This window comes from Anas platyrhynchos, chromosome 1 (genome assembly GCF_047663525.1).
Source record: "Anas platyrhynchos isolate ZD024472 breed Pekin duck chromosome 1, IASCAAS_PekinDuck_T2T, whole genome shotgun sequence".
Classification (NCBI taxonomy): Eukaryota; Metazoa; Chordata; class Aves; order Anseriformes; family Anatidae; genus Anas; species Anas platyrhynchos.
Genome location: NC_092587.1, coordinates 76288919 through 76310860, shown reverse-complemented (window position 1 = coordinate 76310860; position 21942 = coordinate 76288919). Strand labels below are relative to the sequence as shown.

Here is a 21942-nt window from a genome sequence, read left to right as displayed (position 1 = left end):
CTGTCCCTCAGCTGTCTTTTGTCTCTGCTGTGGTTTGTACATCTACCAGAAAGAGGGTTTCTTTCCAGGGAACTTGGGGGGAGTTCTCCAAGCTGTTGTTGGTGAATTTGTTCCAAAACTAGAAGCCACTGACTAATGGCTATCATGGTTTGGGGAGGCCAAACTGTTATCTTTTCATTACAACGATGATGAATTACAAAGATGAATTTTCATTCATCTAGCCATACCAGCCCTGGTGGAACTGGGGATATTAAATATGGTACAACTTTTGGGGTTTGTAGACAAGTCCAGAGAAACATTGTGTTCAGTTGCTGTAGGTATTTATTGTCTTGATAATGGCCAAGGTGCCACAAAAAAATAAAAATGAATATTTGAAATCATGTATTAAATTCATATTAGTCCCTAGTGTTTAGTAATATGCGAATACACAATATACAAAGATATAGATAACCACATAGCATCTAACAAATGCACATGGCGTTTCCCTGCTAGGCTGCCTGGATTCTCTGCACCTGCAGGAGATGGACTTTTCTCTGGGCCAAACCCAGAAGAGGCATTTCTGCCCTGTGAAGGTTGAAGGATCCCTCTCATTTCACTCCTGAAGGTGTTGCTACCTAGTGAGCTGGAAGTTCTTAGATGTCAAAAAGGCACACATGGACAGCTGTGCTTGTTGATATATTTTTACCCCCCAAAAAATCTGTGTCTAAGCAAGGAGATACAAAAGACCAGTATGTTCTCCTCTTTCATTTATGCTCATGTCAAAAATGCTGGCCTCAGACACTGTCCTGGTACTTCCTTCTTTCATGTACATGTACATGCACACTCATGTACTTACTCCTTAGTACCAGGAGTAAGAGTAAGATAATTAAAAAGGTATGTTTCTTAGGATGAATCTTCTACTTGATGCATTCCTCAACTGCGCAGGGCTCAGCATGCTGCTGATGTGTTAAAGAAAAGGCCAAGAAGTTTCTGTTGATCAACTGAATTTGTGTTGAGTTTTCTGCTAGATACTTGGACTTCTTATTATTTCATGCAGAATAAGCTGGGAATAAGATTTACTGCTAAAAGGAGTTAGATGTGTTTAAGTAATGCATCTGGGATTGGTTTGTGAAATAAATTTCTTTATTCATATGTGAAGATGATAAAACTAGAGGCAGATCTCAGTCTTTTACAGTGCTTTTAAATAAACTTCAATCAAAAATCAAAAGCTTCTTTAAAGCTTGCCCTAAAAGTTTGTGTTTATTCGAATCAGAGACCATTAAATTGTAGCCTGACAGAGGTCATTTATTCCATCCCTTTGCTCTGAGGCAAGATCTTGCTTCACAAATGTTTGTTTGACCTGCCATTGAAAACTGCTACTGAGAGGGTTCCTACACACAACCTCTGCAGATAGTATTATGCTGATTAATTTGTATCCTACTCAGTGCAGGTATAGAAAACAACAAATTGCTATCTTTTTTTTTTTTTTTAAATTATTATTATTTATTATTATTATGTAAACCTTTCTCAATTTCTGAAGTTTTATCACTCTTTTTTCTGGCTTCATTTTAAGTTTTCTAGCTTCTCTTAAATTGTGGTAGATCAAATGAGAAGCTGTTCCCCAGCTTTGTGATTGTGATGCCTCATGCACATCTTAACAAATATGGTCATGAAAAGGAGCAAAGCTTTCCTGGAAATTTTATTTTTCATGATGAACATGGTTGAATTAGTCTGTTACATATACACAGAATCATAGAATGTTTTGGGTTGGAAGAGACCTTAAACATCATCCAGTTCCAATCCCCTGCCTTGGGCAGGTACACCTCCCACTAGACCAGGTTACTCAAAGCCCCATCCAACCTGGCCTTGAACACCTCCACGGATGGAGCATCCACAGCTTCTCTGGGCAATCCGTTCCAGTGCCTCATCACTCTCTGAGTAAAGAACTTCTACATTATATCTAATCTAAACCTACTGTCATTTAGTTTGAAGCCAGTACTTCTTGTCCTATCACTATACTCGTTTGTTAAGTCTCTCCCCAGCTTTCCTGTAGGCCCCCTTTAGGTACCGCAAGGCTTCCTTAAAGTCTCCATGGAGCCTTCTCTTCTCCAGGCTGAACAACCCCAACTCCATCAGTCTGTCGTCACAGGAGAGGTACTCCATCCCTTTGATCAAATTTGTGGCCCTCTTCTGGACTCACTCAGAAAACGGGTCTGTATCCTTTTTATATTGAGAGCCCCAGAGCTGAACTCAGTGCTCCCAATAGGGTATCACAAGAGCAGAGCAGAGTGGGAGACTCACCTCCCTTGCCCTGCTGGCTGTGCTGCCTTTGATGCAGTCCAGGACATGGTTGGCTTTCTGAGCTGCAAGTGCACATTGATGGATCATGTTGAGCTTCTCGTCAACCAGCACCCCCAGGTCCTTTTCCTCAGGGCTGCTCTCAGTCCGTTCTTTTCCCAGCCTGTATTTGTGCTTAGGATTGCCCTGGCCTAGGTGCAAGAGGACATACATTTGACTTTGCTGTCCTTCATGGCATTTTCTGATAAAGTGAATTTAAGAATATGGTTTTGATGGCTGGTATTTGACTGTATTCTAACACATGCAATGCACTGTTCTGGTGTTTTTAAGGAATGTGGGATGTTTGGCATTAAGAAAACTGTATGAAGCATACTGTGTGCACACACTAGCACCCTCACTGGGCACCAATACCACACAAACAACAGCACGTGGAGGTACAGCCTGCAGCCTGAGTAGCTCCTTTGCTGCTTCCTGCCACAACACTTGTGTGGAACCATTCTGCCGCTCCTGCGGAGGCCAGTGAAAATATTCACAGGGCAGCAACCGCTAAGGGAGCAAGGGCTTGCCTTGTCATAAAACATGTTGTCCCAGAGTTCCTGGAGTAGCACCCGGAAACAGCCCTAAAAACTGAACCATGGCTCCACAGGTCCTGCTTCTCACTAGCTTAGGAAACGGGCCTTTGATTTAGTAAGATTAAAAACTAAATGGAATAAGCAACTGGTTGTTGCTGGACTCGAGGGTGACCAAACCGGTCTGCCTGAAAGATGAACACAGAGATATTGCTGGAGAAGAAGAGTGCCAGAGAAAGTATAATGGTTTACATGGTGAGAAATGAGGTTGACTTTCACAGGAGTATGACCTGCAGCAAAGAAACCCACGTCTCCGTAGCAATGGGAAGAGACATGGTAAATTTGAAATAAGGGCTCCCTGCAAGGCTGCAGGCCCAACCGAGTCCTGGGTGGCCTGACCCTAGGCCTAGGGCAGCTCCTGCCCAGCATGGCAGCAGCCAGGTGCTGGCTTCCTTCCTTGCCTTGAGCTCTGCTCCTCTGGACTGTGCCACGTTAAGGCAGGGAAACCAGCACAAGTGCATGGTGATCTCTTGATTCTGTGGCTGAGTTTAAAAAATCGAGGGCAAATTTGGTTATAATACAGGCCAAAACAGTATTTTTTTTTTTGGGGGGGGGGGGGGGGGAGGGGGAGGAAACACCTCAAAAACAACCCAGCAGCACTAAAACATAAAAGACTTGTTACAGAAAAAATCCAAATTCTACTTTTCTCTGAGAATCTGTGTTTCCTTTTTGCCCTTTTTGCATTAAAACTATTATCTGTATCCTTGATTTTAAAAAGTTAGACAACTTTGAAATGGAAAATACTGTTTTGACATCCATTTTTGGTGTCAATTTAGTGATCATTTTAGTTGCAATTTGTTGAGTATGTTTCTCCTAACTGTTATTTCTACAGCAGTGCACAGGCTTGGATACTGCTTGAATGTATTTTCACCTTTATCTACCGCTCCTTCCTTCTTCTCCCAGATCTTTAGTCAGAAACATTTAGGACTGTGCATTGTTTGGAAACTTCTCTCCACTTCTGTTTTTCAGAGTCTTGTCTTTCTGCTTGCCATAGTAGATCTGCTTAGTCACTTAATGGTTTTACGTTATCACCTTTCCCACCAGAACAAGGCTGTGAGAGGACTGATATGCGCATATTAGATAGCCACTTACATTTTTTCTGTTTTCTTTGTAAATTCTAGTATGCTGAAGACTACCCCACAAAGTTAAAAAATTCCAGTTGCCCATTGCTTGCAAGACATATGTAATGCTTGTAAGACATATGTAATGCTTGTGCTGCTAGAGAGTGATAACAGTCATGAGTGTGATACTGGAAAACAAAACAAAATAAGTAAAAACTTTTCAGAACTTGAGAAGAGGTCAAAAATGTTTTTGCTATAGATAATAACAGCCTCCTTCACCAAATTTCAACCTGTCAGAAATGCCAAATCACTGTCTTTGTTTTTGCTTAATAGTTACATAGGATAGGATCATCTCTGCAAAAGGTTTTGTTTCTACATTTCCCCACAATCTGGTACAAAAATGTCCTATTGTGCTTATAGATGTGGTATAGTAGGGAACATTGGTAGCTTGGTCTAGTATCTGTACAGCACTTTCACATTTTCTGTCAGCTTGCAGTTTTTGTTTTTGAGTACTGCAAATTTGCAGACTTATATAGACTGAAGTGGAAGCCTGTCAATCCTGAATGCCAGTTAAAATCTTGAATGTTTTTCTGTGCACAGGTGCAACCTTCCTCCACTATCCAGTGAATACAGCAAGGATGTTGGAACAAAAACCCAGCTGGTGACTGCAAATCCCAGTATAATTCAGAAAAGGTAGGGAGCATATTATTCTTTCTCTGGACTGGAGAAATCAAAAAGAAAAATGCTTCTTCTGTGTTATAGATATTAGTGTGCCAGAGTTGCATTCTTCTCATGGAAAAGGTTCTGGAAAAGATGAAATGCACATTGGGTTGTTGTTAGGTGAAATATAACAAGATCTTTTCACTGTAAGCATGGAAACTAAGGGAGAATGGCTTCCTGCAGAGTTATTTCTCCTACCATACTCCCCTCAGTGCTTGCAGCTCCCTACTTTTAACTGCATGGCTGGCTACATGCCAGAGGAGCTTTGGCTACTCATAGTCCAGGCACATATTAATGAGTGGTCCAAACTAGTATGCTGGTGGGGTCAGCTGGCTGCTGCATCCCATGGTTAATGAAGAGGCTAATGAAGGAGCCACTGATTACTTCTGTGTCCTTACTCTCTGCTATTTGATATTGAATTATGGGTACAAAAAATATTAGAATAGAACTGATCAGCAGGTTGTGATCATACAAGCTGTGCTTCTTAGGAGACTGGGATAAAATTTTGTTGATTATTTGAGTTGGTTGAAATTTTCCAAATGTCGGTAGCTGATGAGAGAGGGGAAGAGACAAGGGAAAAAAAAAAGTCGGTGCCATCTCTCTGATTTTGCCTTGCTGAATTTTAATTGCTATGTTACTTGTTTTATCACCTGTAATGAGATCTGGTAGTAGCCTGCCATGCTCCCTGAAAAACACAGAGAAAAGGCATAAACCGAGAGTGAGCAGGAAATGATTAGGCATAAGAGAACTGTATAATGGAGGTGCTGGGAGGTGAGAGATTGTGAAAGGAAGCAAAGTAGTGGAATAAAACAAATACTAGAAAGCCAGGTGTTTGAGAAAGAAAGGCACACAACAGACCTGGAATTTGATTTTTGTTGGTATCTAAATGTAGTATTCTTCCTCTGTCAGGAACTGAAGTGTTGTTTACTTTTGTGTGTGGAAAAGATGGGTTGTATGCCAGTCTTGGACATATGCCTTTTCTTGGAATGGAAAAGGCAGGGTGAGCAAGAGGGAAATAGAGAAGTTATCAACTTCAAGAGCTGATTCCAAGCAGAGAGTGTCTGAGCAGGGGAAGGCACAGAAAGGCTGTTGGGATAAGAAGAAAGCAAAACAAGCAGAATTGGCAGAGAATGGCACCACGTGCCAGGCAGGAAGAGGGAGCTGCTCAGGGCAGCGGGGCCTGAGGGTGGGGATTCTGAAAATCCTATGGAAAGTACACAGCTAATGATGTTGATTTAAAAAGTGGGTTGAAACGGACAGAGCATCAAATGGAAGAAAGAAGATTATCTTTGCAATAGCATCATGGGTAAAATGAAGAAGAGCAGTGGGAAGTACAGAGCTTGCAAAGGATTTTACAGTTGCCAATGCAGGGGATTATTAAACTCATGGACATTTTCTGTCCCTCACACACCTCACCAAGGCTTAAAGTGGAAAGCATACCATACTTAATATTTTTGAACAGAAAATGAAAAGGAAAAATATTTTTATTGATGTTAGAGGAAAAATATGGAACTACACTAGAGAGACTGTGGAGTTAACCAGCAAGGAGGAAAGGAAGGAATGAGTAGACGTGAAACAATACTCTGTGAGAGAGGGATATCAAAGGGGGAGTGGATGGGGAAGGAAAATGGAGAAAGTGAAAGTGAGGAAAGAAAAAGAGATCAGAAAATGGGATTGTTTCCAATGTCAGTTTTCAAAATGGATGATAACAGTGATGCAAGGCCTTCGAAGCCTTGTAAAAAGTACAGAAAGTAATCTGGGATGTATATGTGTGTGTATTGATTAGATAAGAAGATGTATAGACAACTACTGAGAATGAGATAAAGAACAAACCCACAGTGCTGAAAATTGGCAGAAACCTCCTCAGGCTTGAAGCTCTTGAGAGATCTGACACTTCCTCTGCCTGTTCAGAAAGAGTTTTTTTTTTTTTTCTTTTTTTTTTTCTTTTTAAATTATATTTGACTAATCTTTCTTGTAAACTTATTATTTTGCCTTCTGCATCTTAAGTTAGAATTTGATAAATGGTGCAAGCTTGGAAGTTAAAACACAAGAAAGACTACTATGCTCAAAAAATAATCAATTTCTATGGAAAGAAGCTTTTTAAGGAACTAAGACTGCTTGTAAGTCCAGACTTTCATGATATTCAAGGACTTTCAGACTGGTGACTGATATGTATCTGTTTCTAAGCTGTAAGTTAACTAGCTTCACATAATGGTATTATTCATTATCATTCTTCCACTGTCCTCTTGTCCTTACTTTGAGTAGGTTGATATTGATGAGGCTTGACATCTCAATTATCTCTCAAGTGTGTTATGGCAGATTTAGTGAATTGGTCCTGCAACACCATTCGTTGCTTCTAAAAGATTTAACATTGCTAGATAATTTATGATTAGGCATGTTGGATAGGGCAAATTTTTCATACCAGGGATGTGGAGGCAGTTTTCTCTGTTGTTTTAAAATCAAAAGGATTACCTATAGGAAACTAAATTGTTGCCAGTAATTATTGCTCAGTGATATCTGAGCTACCACTGTTCCCTCCAGCTTAGAGCCATAGGATGGGACAGTAAAAACTTTAGTCTGGGAGTACATCGACTTTAGTTATACTTTCTAAATGCTGCCTTTTGCAAAACTTGAAGTTGGCAAATAATAATAACAGACATAGAGATCGAGTTCCTACTTGGTTTTAAGCAGGAAATATAACTGTGCAAGTAGTACAGTTTTACGTGTAAAATATGGTGCTCAGTTCTAACTTGGATTTTAAAAACTCTGAGGAATTTCCTACCCTAACTTTGCTTCATATTATACGTGAGCACTGACAATAGAATTATCATAGAAATTTCCTTAGCTGACTAAAGGACTCATGATGACTGCCCTAATTTCTTTTTTTATCTAAAATGTGTCACAGGCATCTCCCTTCAGTTAGTGCTTTGAGCTTGTGTAAAGCTTCTGTTTTCACTTTACAGTCAAAATTTACTTCCCTGTCAAAGCCTGGATTGAGGTTGTAATTGGGACTGAAATGTTGTGAAAAGCTACTTCTGGGATCACCACAACGTTCTCCCCTCAATCTCTCCTTCTCTCCCCCTGCCCATACCTTAATCAAATACAGGACTGTAAAGGGGTTGATGTTTCCGATTTTCCTTGATATTTCCAGTTCATTCCCCTACCTCCCTAGTCAGCTATGAGTAGTGGCTGCATATCACTGCTAGGAAGAAGGCAGTGCAGTAGTGAGACCTGTGATGTGCATGTGGCTGTTTTTAGGCTGCATGAAAAAATGAACAAAGTAACGGTATTTACAGTGATGGTTTTATGTATTCTGAAAACTTGCCTACAAGTGTGGAGTGGGACTAGTTAGAAGATCACATGTGAACATAAAAATGCTTATGTAGATAGTGGCGATTTTTGATCAGTGGTAGAAGATTTTGACTAAGTGATACAAAGGGTTACTGTTAAGGATGTAGATATTACATGTTTCTGAAGTCACTGTTTTAGGGCTATTTAGGAGAAGCAAATTCTAGCTTTCTTATCATATTCAACATCTTTGGCAAATGTCCTCTAAAAATACCCTTACATTTTGTCTAACGTTTCAATTAAATCTGCAAACAAATGCTGTTTGCAGCAGTCTTCCTAGTTTCTAGTTGCTAGCCTTCCTACTCTGTCTAACCTATGCAGACATATATCATCATTAATGTGGATATAGCTGTCTAAATAGATGTTTTCCCAGCATTCACTGAGTTTCAGATCTACTGATGTCTGTTGGTGAGTATTTTATCCACAAGCTGTGTGTGTTCCTGACCTGTGTAGTAATAATCTTATTAGCAAATGGCAAATTAACATAGTAACATGATTTACGATAATTCAGCATTGTTATAACTAACAGAAGTCCCTGAGTTACGTAACACACTTACTGACACTGTCTTTGGGACATAATACAAAAACCAATTGGATTGTGTGAGGCTTTTCTCCCTTGTCCTTTCAAGGTTTTGTGTTTTATAAGCATCGACGGTGCTTGAAGGAGCACACTTTGCACTCATGAGAGCACAGACAGCCATGCAGCTGCTCTGTGGGCTGATGCTGTTGTCAGCTTGAGCAGCAGATTGTGAAAGGGGACTTGGAGTCATTGCCCTTGTAACCCCCTCTGCATGACGAGTGATTAGATCTGCTCCTTTTCCTGGAGAAGACCCTCCCTACCTCCTGCCGGCCTCAGCCCACCATGATGGATAGCGGTATGTGGTAGGAGAATAGTGGGGATTAATGCTGCTGGTCTTGTAAGAGAAGACAGCCCTTCTGTTGAAAGGAAGAGACAAGGTGCCCTTCCGTACCTCCAGCTTCTCTGTGGCTGGCTCAGTGCTGTGGTCCCAGGTGTGGGAGCTTGGTGCGTGCAGAGGCTGCAGGGCTGGGCTCTGAGGCAGCACTGTGCTGTCCCTGTTTGATAACCTCTCACTTCATTGAGAATAGTCACTTGGATGAGGACTGGGTAATATCTGTATGTGTTCAGGGCTTTGGAGTCACCATAATTAGATTTGTTATGAACATTTCTGTGAAATACCTGCACTGTCTGCTGTCAGAGAGGGGGTGTAGGCGATCCATATGTCTACTACTGCAGCGTGTCTTGTTGCTTTGAATACAGAACACACTGAAGAATTAGCTGAGGTGGTATTGACCTTCACTGTTTGAAATGTGGATGTTTTTATTTAAGTCTTTATAGTGGAGTCTCTCAATAGTTGTATAACATTGCTAATGGAAATAGTCTGACTGAAACTTTAAGAACTAGCTTTACGGTCACCCATCACTCTTGGCAGCTTGGTATGAACTTCTATTCACTGGGTGTGAATATTTTTTTTTTTCAGTAAATTAAATCACTTTTTTCATCTCTGATATTTGACAATTTTTTTCTGCCTCCATTTCCTGCACTGAAGCAAGATGAAGGAATGAGACTAATGGCTAACAAATGCAATGATTCTGCCTTGAAGCTTTGAAATGTCAGTTAAATATCGCAGTTGTTTATTAGGTTCCCACAAAATTTGAGTGGGATTAAATTGCTTTCCAGTTCTCCCTGCATCTAAGAGCCAGCTAATAATCTTTCCTGGATTCAGTCCTGAAGACAGCTTTGAGTCCAATTGACTTAAGCCATTAGGAATAAAAAGACTGAACTGAGACAATTATTTAATTTGATAAAAGCTTCCTTCATCTTTGATTAAACAGATGTACAGTTTAAGCCCTGTTGTTCATGGCCCTGTTGCTCACATTCATAAAAACGATGCATCAGAATTTTTCGAGTATGTCTCCATGTAAAAACAATATATTCTAGGTAGTTATATTTTAAGTTGGTAATTGAAAGAGAGCAGGAAAAAAATAAGAAAAAGAAAGGATAGGAAGGAAGGAAGGAAGGAAGGATGGGAGGGAGGGAGGAGAAGAAAGAAAGAAAGAAAGAAAGAAAGAAAGAAAGAAAGAAAGAAAGAAAGAAAGAAAGAAAGAAAGAAAGAAAGAAAGAAAGAAAGAAAGAAAGAAAGAAGGGAAAAGAAAGAAAGAAAGAAAGAAAGAAAGAAAGAAAGAAAGAAAGAAAAGTTATTGAAGGGATATCCATCTTGCTCATCTCTTGTTCTTTCTTTAGCAATCAAGGGGATGAGAGGATCTTTCCCTGTGAACTCATTTAACCACTGGATTTTAAATAATTCACATAGTGGTTCTTCCTTCATTCCTGGTACCCACTGTTGAGTATAGCTCAGGTTATTCCACTGAGAAGCACTCCAAAGTGTTAATGATCATTGTTTTCATTCACATCACAAAACTGCCCTTTTATGTTCTACAAGAGTCTGAGAATGTCTCTGCCAACAGCAAGGGGGTAATATTTCTGGGAAACAGTTCTTATGGGCAAGCTACAAAGTACAACAAACATTTCTGTATACAGTGGGTGCTTGGAGCCTCATTGGCTTTTAATCAGTCTTTTCTATAATATGAAATTCACCTGAAAGCTTCAAATTTGTTAGCAACTGAAGCTGTAGTTTCTGTCTCTGAGGAACACCTATTTTTGTCCTCAGCTGAGCAGAAAAGAAAGCCTGAGTGAGGTGATGAAAAGGACTTGCCAATGTTGCCATCAGGCCAAAGGCAGAACCAGGAAAAAAATCCAGAATTTCTGATTGGCTTTTGTGGTTTATTAGCTGGTGCATAGAAAAATGTGGACTTGCAACAACAATTCATGCTGCGACGAGGATGATTCCATGTTATTATAGCCATGCCTTGAGCAAAACTCAGTTTGTTCTCACTTTCTGAGATGCCCCATTTAAATCAATGGCTTTTGCTCTATTTTCTGCCCCCTCTCTCCTTGATTGCCAGTGTGAACAGGATTATAATCTATTTTAAAGTAAGAAAGAGATATAAAACACATTTAAAAAACAGTAATTTATTGTGTATTTTCTTTTGCTTCTCGCAGATGAGTTTTAGATGATTTTTCCTCTCAAAAGCTTCAGAGACTGACTGCAAAGTTATACTTTTTAGGTATCACCAAATCCAAACCCATGTAGGAAGACATAGATGGAACAGTCTTTTACAGTGTAATCAAACATTCCTAAATAATTTGGTTAATTTGAGTTAAGCCCCATACGTACAGTTACTGTTTTGAAGTCAGCTTTTGAAATCATAGCAGTAGATGAGTCACACTGAAAGGCATCTATTTTCTCAATACAAATACGCAGCCATGCCATGTAAATTGGCATTGCAATTTAAATTCAAAGCTGTGATGAAAAATTAGAGAAGCATTCTGAACTAAACAGAATGCTATCCAGAAGAAGCAAATGCAGAGGCCTCCACTCAGTAAGGAAAAAGCAAAAAAATGGGTGAGTTATTGGCTAGGTGGCATTTCTGCAGAAAAGAAACATGTCATCTTTGGTCAGTGCCTGAGTATGAATAAGCAATATCCTACTATTTAGATGATAGCAAATGCTATGTTGGGTTATCAAAAAAAATGTAAGACACGAAGAGGTACATGTAAGCCCAGCCATGTCTCGGCTAGCGTACTGTGCTCAGATTTGGCACTTTGTGTTTGATAAAACCCCGAATACCAAGTGCCAACTGTAGAGTGGAGTGAAGAGCAGAAGCAAGAAGATCTCTGAAACCTGAGCCCCAAGGAAAGGATTGCTACATCTAGAGGTATCTCAAAACACATCAGTGGCTCCAAAGAAAAGTTTCAATTGCTGGTGATGAGATGAGAAACAATGGGATGAAATTTTGAGGAAAATGAGAAATGAGAGGAAAAGTTAACCAACAATCTGGTTGTGGAGAAGGGGAAAATAGGAAAGACTGAGGAGAGCTATAACAGTTTCCTGGGGTGCTGCTAGCTAAGGTGACTGGAGGTGAGGCAATACTTCATCAGGTGAAATGATTACTAGACATTAGAAAGAACATCACAGAGCGTGCTGTGAAATCCATCTAGCTTGTGTTTAAATGCAGGTCTGATACGTTTGGCTGACCAAGTAGAATTTCCCCTGAGACGTAAGGGCAGGCAAGATGGTATCTGGGGGACCCTCCATTTAGTTAGTCTTCAAAAGGTTCCATGCTAAAATAATTGAAAGGACTAATTGATAATGGGGTGAATGAGACACAAGTGAAATGTCATGAAATCATAGTTTGATGCTCTCTCTTAAAAAAAAATCAGTGTTTTATTAATGATTATCATAAAGCAAAAATAGAAAACACGAGGTTTAAAATAATCCGTTTGGATTTCTGATAGGAAAGTCCTCAAATTTCGTTGCTAATGCATATTTATTGTAGAAGTAGAAAAGCACTATCTTACATATGTATTTGTATATCTCCTAGTTTAATCTGGGATTTTGGTGATAATTATAGTTATCAGTGTTGCAAATGGCATTTTAATTGCAAATCTTTGTCTTACCAAAATCACCAGTGCTTGCCAGTATGTGATGATATTCATTAACACATTGTCTCACACATTTTCATTTTCTTGGCAAGCCATTGCAGGAGAACTTGCTTTTTCTTTTTCCCTACCTCCTGCTGTCTTAAGATAACTGGAATGAAAAGTCTACCAGCAGTACCAAACAGAAAGACAACCAGCTGTCTGATTTTCCATTATTAGGTTTGTGAAATGCGAGAGGTAATGTATGTCCTTGAGCAAGAAATGCTTTTAATTAGGGTGATTTTCTTCATCCTTGTACTCCTGTGGAAGAACTTGATATGAGAGCTGCTAAACCTATCACCTGTATGTGGAATAGTGTACCCAAGTACTGCTATCATATTTAAGTATGCAAGTAATATTTCAAAGAAAGTGAAATAACTTGTATTTGTAATGTTTTTCTGTATCAAGCAATTTAATGTCATGTATGAGCAACCCAAGTTTATTCAAGGTTGCATCTCAAAAGTTTTAAAGAAAATAATCCCTGTTTAAGTAACTAACCTTTCTTTGCAGCCTGTGAGTTTAACCCAGATTTTTCTACTGCTACTCTTGTATTTTTTCAGATATTGATTGGGAAAAAAAAAAAAAAAAGCAAGCGTATCTTTTTAAGTGAAGATACATGACTTCCTGTAATCTAGAAGAGAAAAATAACGAGAACACAGAAAACCACTTTTCAGGTTGACTTCCTCTCCTCCTTACCACCCCCCTGGAAAAAAAACAAAAAACAAAAAAAAAAAAACTTCCACTTTTAATAGTATCTGCTGCAGTGTGATACCATATACTTCAGAGAAAGACTATATATATATATTATATATATATATTATTCAAGAGACTGTCACAGGAGTGCACGAATTATCCTAATGTGCTGAGCCACAAGCCAAAAGCTTTAGGTTATGTATAGGCATCAAAGAGGCAGGGAGAGGGGTTAATTATCTGTTTTCTCATTAAACAGTGGAGGGGATTGCTGGGAACGAGATAATCTAACTGATGAGGCTGGTGGGTTTTACTTATGTAAATCTCAGCTGATTTGTGAGATTCCAGCACTGCTGGCCTCCAGCAGAGGCTGATGGGCAGTAGGGAAACGAGTTGCTCGGTTGGTCAACAAGAGCTTGTACCATAGAAGCCTCCTCCTAGATTTTATTTTGGCACTCTCAGCTGGGGAGGACAAGATCCAACCAATCATTTTCAGTCAGAATTTGCTATAATGAATATGAAAGTATTTGATTTTTTTTTTCCTGACATTTTGATGTTGTTTTCATAGTCAATATTTCCCTTTCTGTAAACTCTGGAAAGATTTAGTTTTCTATTACCAAAATCATTTTTTTTTTCTCAATAAACATGAATTTGCATGGAAAACCTAAATCAGTATAACTTAGAATAAATGCTACAGGAAAGGGTGAAAGGAGAGAGAAAATCCTATATGGAGTCTTTTAGAGGTATAAATGATTGTAGCTCCCACTGCAGTGCTTTACACCAACCAAAAACTTGACACAGTTTTTTCCTTGTCAGGGAAGGTTTGTTATTTTGTTCATGGATCCGTTGGCTGGACTTGCTCTCCAAGGTGAAAATTCGGAGGGGTTGTGGATGAGGCACTCTCTTCTTCCCTGTCTGCTCTGGGGTCTAGGTAGCCTTTTCTGCCCACCCTTAGTCCTGGAAGTATAGCCTGTCCTTTAAGGAAGAAATGTAAGCAAGTTGATTTATTGGAAAACATCAATATATCTGTTGTTTTTTATACTATAATGCTTGCCCTATGATGAATGTGCAGTTAAAAAATCTAGGAGTGTGAGATTGTGATTCATTAAATAGTTTTTATAAGCAAAAATTGAGCTGATTAAAAGGACAATTCACTTGAGTCAGAATGTTAAAAAACTTCTCTGTATTTCTTACAAGAAGATGTTGTTGAATTGCTAGAAATGAATCATTGTAAGCATCAGAGAACATTTTTCATCAGCAGCCTTTTATGTATGATCTAGAAACAGAATAATTTTTAGTGAAAATACACCTCCAAGTAGAGTTGGGTTTATTTTATTTTATAGTGAAACTGCTAGTTTTCTGAACAGAACAGTTGTAAAAATTGGTATTTGCATTTTATTGCTTTTGGTTTACTTCCGTATAAATTTTGGGAAGTTGACAGCTGTCAGATTAGTATTTTTCTTTTATTTGTTTAGATAAATGTTTAGCTATGAAGATCCTTGGAAGGTAAGCGATATATTTTCTTCAGATGTGACTGAATACCAGATCACTTTGTACACAGGAAGGTTGGTTAATATGGCATAGGGCTTTCAGTGAGGGTCAGCTGCTCTGGTTAGATGGGCAGACATGGGGGTCACAATCTGTTTGGCCCTCAGGGCCTCTTCCCGGTGCTGGCTCTGAATCATGAGTTTCTCATGGTTTCTCATCATGGTTTCTCATCATTTCATGGTTTCTCATCAGAGAAAGGTCTGTTGTCAGAAATTTGAAGTCAATTGTAAAAGGATGCCTGTTGCTTTATGCATGACACATTTTTGTTGTCATTTTGGGTCAGGTGAATACTTAACAGTTTGTCCCATCTCTGAGAATTTATGAAGATTTGATTCTGAGCACTTCAACCCTCTCTCTTAAATCATGAAGAAATTCATTATTGGTTGTAAGGGAAAGGAAAGCATAATCAGAAAACTTTCCAGAAAAATAAACAAACAGTCCTTTGGAGAGGAACTGCTGTAAGAAGTTGAATCTAAAGGGATGAAGAGAGGATTAGAAAAAGGAGGCTGAGCACTTCTACCCTATCTCTAAAATCATGAAATTTATTATGGGTTCTAAGGGACAAAGGAAGAGGGAGTTACTTCCCTTTCTTGCATGTAATGTAGTAGTAAAAAGCTGTACGCTTTATCTTACTGACTTGGACACTTGTCTTGTTTTATCTCTGTAGTTTCCTGTGAGCTACAGCTGTTAGATTTTTTTTTTTTTTCCCCAGGAAGGTTGATGCTACTTAAAACAGCCTCATCCCCTTTCTTAATGCTCCATATTAAAAGCTGGATGTTGACCAACTATATTTTACTTGCTTATTGTTTACCATTTCTGTTCCTTGGATTTGCTACTCTAAGTACAAGAAGCAAACTGTTTTAGAGGAAATGTACTTGAAATGTTTAAAAATAATTGGAGAGGTAGGGGAAACAGAGCACTAACAGCAGAGGGGAAGAAACAATATTCTAAAAACACCTACATGCTACATTGAATCTTTTATCTTTTATAGTTTTCTGTTTCCATCAGTTTCTCTGTGTAAGGACTGAAGGGCACCGAATCTAGCAATTGCATTAAAAGGTTCAAAATGTCATTTATAAAATTCCAAATGATAATTTAGCAGCAGAATTCTGAGAATTTGGTAGAAATTTATTAAAAGGGGAGTAATGCAATACCTGCAAGACAATACTGTGACATCATTGATGAAACTAGAATTTGACTGTAAATACAGTGAAAGAACGAGGAAGAGGTAAGCTACAGCAGGTCTAGTGCCCAATAGTGAAGGAGTTAATGCAGAAAAGATGAACGTTTAGTCCTGACAAAGGGTTTAGAATGAAAGTGAGAATGGAGAACAAAAGGTTAAGGGATCCCTAGGTAAATCAGAAATTAAAGGGATTGTGAGATCCTTTCTGGAGTTTCTAAGTAAGTAGCCAGAGCATTATCAGAACCACTAAGGAAAGATCTTTGGTACTGTTTTTCCACATGTCCCCAGAAAATAGGGAAAAAAAAAATATTACCTGTATTAAGAGAGTGAAGAAGAATGAAGGTCAGAAGGAATTAGTTACTCTGACTTAGTTGGTTAGTGTACTACATGGAAAATAGTGGAAGTGATTAAACATCGAAGGAAGTATCTAGATGTTCAGAAGGCCTTCCACAGAAAGCAAGAAAAAGTTAAATGACATCAAAACTGAGAAAAAAGTATAATGAAGGATTAAAACCTGTTTCCAAAGCCACGGTATGTAAGGTATGAAAATCAAATTTTCCAGTTGGTGTCAATAATTTATGTTTCATGAGAAGAAGTCTTTAAAACTGTAAATAGCTTATTGCTGAGAACTCTAAAAAGTGAATCTAAACTCTGGTGGGGAAAAAGCATCAAACAGCTTTACTGAGACTCATTACTGTACATTAAAAGGTCGTCAAAAGAAACATTCTGACTTTTTTTGTAGAGATGTAGTGGGTTTACGTGGCAAGGTTTTGGTAGCAGCAGGCCATATGGGTAGCTTCTGTGAGAAGGATCTAGAATCTGCCCCATGGTTGGTAAGGGCCCCACTGCTGACCAGAGCCGAGCCAATAAGTGATGTTGTTTGCACCTTTGTGAGAATATTTTAGACAGGGAAACAAATGTTGTGATACACAGCAGCTGTGAGAGTGAGAGGAGTGAGGAACAGTCTTGCAGGCACCAAGGTCAGTGAAGAAGGAGGGGGAGAGGTGCTCCAGGCGCCGGAGCAGAAGTCCCCTGCAGCGTGTGGTGAGGACCATGGTGAAGCAGGATGTCCCCCTGCAGCCCATGGAGTACCACGGTGGAGCAGGGTTCCACGCTGCAGGCCATGGAGGAGGCCATGGTGGAGCAGGTGGACCTGCACTGATGGAGGTTGCCGCCTGTGGAGGACCCCTGATGGAACAGATTCTGGGCTTGAGCTGTAGCCCATGGAGAGGAGCCCATGAAGGAGCAGGGAGTCTGGCAGGAGCAGCTGCTCGTGGGGGAGCCAGGTTGGAGCAGTTTGCTCCTGAGGGATGGACCCCGTGGTACGGACCCATATCTGGAGCAATTGTTGAAGAGCTGCTGCCTGTGGGCAGCCCATGCTGGATCAGTTCAGCAAGGACTGCATCCCATGGGAGGGACCCCACAGCACAGGGGATGAGAGTGACCAAGAAGGAGCGGCAGAGAAGAAGCACTATAGACTGACCATAACCCCCATTCCCCCGTTCCCCTGTGCCTCTCGGGGGAGGAGGTGGAACAGGGAGGATGGGGAGGAGGTGCTTTTGGATTCTTTCATGTGTTTCTCACTTCTCTAGCTTGTTAGCAATTGATAATAAATCTTACTGTCACCCTGTGCTGAGTCTGTTTTGCCCGTCATGATAATTACTGTGTGATCTCCTCGTCCTTATTTCAACCCTTGAGCCCTTTTCATCATATTTTCTCCCCATTCCTCTTTGAGGAGGAGGAGTGAGAGAGTGATTGTGGTGGAGCTTGGCCACCCAAGTTAAAACACCACAATTTGTATGCAGGCTGACAGAGTGAACAATTAAGTGTACATGTATATGTGAAATTGGTAGAGTATTTGTGGAAGCCAGCATTTCAAAGTAAGATGGCACAGATAAAAAGACAGATGACTTTGTTACCAGAATGGTATTATTCAATTCTGTGAGACCTGGGACTTAGAAATTTAGTCAGTTATATATCTATTTGCCAACTAAAAAACAGGCCAGACTCAGGATCAGTAGCAAGTTTCTTCTTAGGCTCCCATTATTTGTAAAAGATACAAAGGATGAATAGTCAGGAGGGTAGCCTTGTAAATCTGAATCAGACTGGAGCTAAGGTGTAATACTGAGCTAGATTATTGATAAGAAAATTATCATCGTACACATACAGCCCTTTTCCTGGATGCAAAGTACAGCTGTGTGAACCAGTAGAGCTCACTGCTCTTTAAATGATTCATTACAGGAGAAGGGCAGCTCATCATCTGCACATGATCTTCCCATCAGCTGACCTAGCTGAGGCTTTTGCAGGGACATGCTAAATGGATGCATATCCCAGGACTCTTACTCACACTCTGTCCTCAGGTCATGCCCCACACTCTGTCCAGCTGTATGTCTCCTGGTCATGCTGATTTTCATTATGCTGTGGTCTAGGCCAGTAAAAGTTAATGTAAATGCAGAACAGACTTAGATCACTGACGGCAAACTGCTTTGAGGTAGAACAGAAATAAAAAACAAGCCTTTGGATTGGCGTGAAGGTGTCTGGATAGTGCTAACAAGTGAAATGTGAGGCAATTCAGAAATGTAGTTTCTTCACTGGTTGTCTTCTGGCTCGAGTCCCTTCATGCCTTGTCCCAAACAGCCTTGCAGTGACTCACGATGTAGGCTGTTCTCATCCTCTGTGTCAGGCAGGAAGGAGCCTTTGGAAAAGCTGCAAAGTGTGAGGGTGGTACTAAGGCCTGTTTGACAGCCAGCTGCAAGGTTTAGAGATGGCCTTCAGGAAGGGTTTCTGACTGTTGAACATGAACTGTGGTGGAGAGCAGGAACTAATAGGCTTGTTTGTGGGGCATGATATAAAAGTTTTCATCTCTGGCATCACTTCAGAAGGTGTTTATTTGTAACTGAAATAAGTTTAAGTCAAGCTGCTGTGGAGCAGTTAGCAAGGCAGATGAAATATCATTGCCCTTTATTTTCACCTAAGGTAACAGGAGCGTGAGGAAGCAATCACAGCCAGAGTAAAAGTCCCGAGCAGCATTTTCCTGGCTCTTTGCCAAATGTTCAATCATAGTTGCTTGTTGTAATATCTGGCATGCTAAGCAGGCTTATATTCCTGGCTACTCATGTGATCTCTTTTATGAGTATTAAATCTGCATAAAAAGATTAATGGGACCTGCCAGAGAACCTGCCTCTGTCTACGGAGTTGCTAATTGCTGTTCACACATTGTCACAATATTGTAGGGTGTGTTTCTCATCTGTGGTGCTTATTCCTGATATAAAGAGGCACCCACCAATTGGCAAACTTACTGTCCATGCAATTTTCATCTCACGTGGACTGGCAGGACCCTGAGCATCCCACTTTCCCACAGACTGGATAGTATCCATCAGTTAGTTGTTCAAGGACAACAGCCACAGCGCAGAGAGACCTTCACCATCCTCCTTTTATTTTTGTTAGTGTTCCTGTTCCTGAATGTTGCTAGGTCAGCTCAGTTCTGGAGTAATGTTTTCTCTTCCTCTCATTTTGCTCTTTGCAGCCTTGCTTTTAAATGCATCTCTGTGAAATGAAGCCTTAAATAACCACCATTAGCAACAGTCCTGGACACCCATGTAAAAAAAAATATAAATTCATCAGTGGTAGTGAATATTATTTACTTACTTGAAGTAAAGTAGGTGTAAGATATTAAAAGACATATATATATATATTTAATTTTCCCCCATGTGTGCTTACTAGTTGCAAATAATTCTCTCCTATACAATAAACTGTTTTGCAAGGGTCTAATTCTACCTCCAAATGGAACAAGGCCTGCACCCATAATATCCTTCAAATTATGTTTCATTGTCTTCAGGTGGCTCTCATAAGGTTCTGCTGGCTCTGTTAAGATAATGGAGGCAGGGCAGCTTAGGCCCTGACCCACAGTTTTCAGTTTGAATTTTGCACTACTCAGAAAGACTTTTAATTCCCTGAAGGACAGTTACTGTTGAGTGTGAAAGGATCATTGCAGTGGCTAGGGCAGGAACTAGAAAGTGAGATTTCTGTTACGTGCTAACTTTCTGATGTCAGAAAAGGTTGTTTTGCTTCAGATCACTTGTTTGAAAAGTTGTCTGCAAGGCCAAAAAAGTTGTCATAGTAGGAGTTGATTTTAGAATAAATGTGTACAGAGTTCTGGTGACCTCAGTTAGTCTGCAAGTGACATCCTTTGGCTAAAGCTGAAGCGATACTACTTTTGCTGTTGCAGTAGGATGTTGTTCTTAGCATCCAGGGCAGGGATATTAAATAATCTCATGCCAATTTTCTATTTTATGCTTTATTCTACTTTTCAATCTGGTTTTATATGTGAAGTAGTATTATGCAACTGGAAGGGCGTATGAGGGTTGAATCTAACCTTTAGAAAGTTTCTGTCCATCTCCCTTCTCTGTGGATGAGATAGCGAATAGCTGGTCAAGCAGCAAGCACAGTCTGGCTAGCCAAATGGCTCATTCAGAGCATCCTTACAGCCTGACAAAGAGATTTGTCAGCAGTGGCTGTTGGTGCTGAAACCAGGGAAGTATGGGAGGACCAGCAGCTGCTGTATGGTACAGGGAGGGGAGCTGGAAGAGAAGGTGGCATGAGAGTGGTTGAGAGATGCAGAGATCTAAACCCTAGGTCCACTTCTTATCTTTCGTGCTCTATTTTCCCCCCTTTCCTCACAAACCATTTAACATACTCAACAGATAATACCACCTCTCTGCAGTTGGAAGCAAAACTATGTAGATACCATAGAAGAGTTTGCAACTATAATGCGTGTGACTGATGAGGGGCAACGTGTGTCCCTGGTGAGGCATGTATTTCCTCTGTTTCTCTGTATTGCATGCCGACAAGTCATGAATATCCTGTGGCAGCTGCCTGAAAAGGACTCACCGCAAATTTCTCAAAAGGTACTTTGCAACTTCCTTTCATGCCATTTGCCAGAAGTTTGAGTCGTGCAAAGTGACTGAGTGGCTGCATGCATAGACTGTAATCGTGAAGTGCAAGCTGTTCAGGCAGCTCTGACAGCAGCAGCCTGAAGAAAGAGGACATCGTAGTACATGATGAACTGACTGCTTTCAGGATGGTGGCACACTAATAGAGCCAGGCATATGTTGTCACCATTTTTTCTGTGCATATCCTTTAACTTGCCAAGCAAAATTGTTCAGACCTAGATTTTTCTTCCCTCATTACGTTAACTTATAATGTATATGCACAGTTCTTCTTAAAACGTTTGCCAAATCTGTAAGTCTGCCCTGAATTCAGTGGGGTTGGGAAAAAAAAAAAGTTGTTAAATAAAGAATTTTAAGATAAAGCTGTTTATAGGGCAGCAATACTTAGGCTATCTCCAATCTTGCAGCAGCTTCGGACGTCATTCTCACTGAGAACAACTTGAACGTGGAGGATTGAGTGCTCATAACACAGCACTCACAAAACGCACTACACAAGTAATTTGAACAAAAATACATTTTGATCACACTTCTGTGTGTGTGTGGACTGCTATTGGCTTGTTTAGCAGTCCTATCAAAAACTATGCTGTTGGTTTACTTGCTGTGCCATATTCACTTAGCTCTGAGTCATTGTGAGTTCAGGCAGAAATTATCTACACACATCTTCTTTGTATTTAAATCATATAAAGCAATCTGCTTCATGGCATGTAAGTCTTGACTCAAAGATCTGGCTGGATTAGCAATGCAGGCACAGCTGGAGTTACAGATAATGGATAACATCCTCAGTTGGTGTATTATATTCACTCTAATTCCAGTGAAACCAACAGAGCTATACTAATTCCTACCATCTGAACAGCTATACTTTTTTGCAATTGCTCTCTTTCTCTCAGCTGCCAAAGCTTATGTTTGGGCCTTTGTGCCTCTCCAACAGAACTTAATGATATCCTTTGTGCCTGAATAGGGCAGAGTGCCCTATAAA

The 21942-nt window shown here is 40.1% G+C and overlaps 1 protein-coding gene across 5 annotated transcripts in view; it reads left to right on the top strand.

Moving 5' to 3' along the window:
* ST8SIA1 (ST8 alpha-N-acetyl-neuraminide alpha-2,8-sialyltransferase 1) overlaps positions 1-21942 on the top strand; it is a 139231-nt gene that overhangs the window by 73811 nt on the left and 43478 nt on the right. For all 5 annotated transcript variants that reach the window (XM_027449991.3, XM_027449992.3, XM_013102893.5 and 2 more), the window contains one exon: positions 4568-4660. In XM_027449991.3, coding sequence (XP_027305792.1) covers positions 4568-4660 — 93 coding nt within the window. The remainder of the gene's footprint in view (positions 1-4567; positions 4661-21942) is intronic.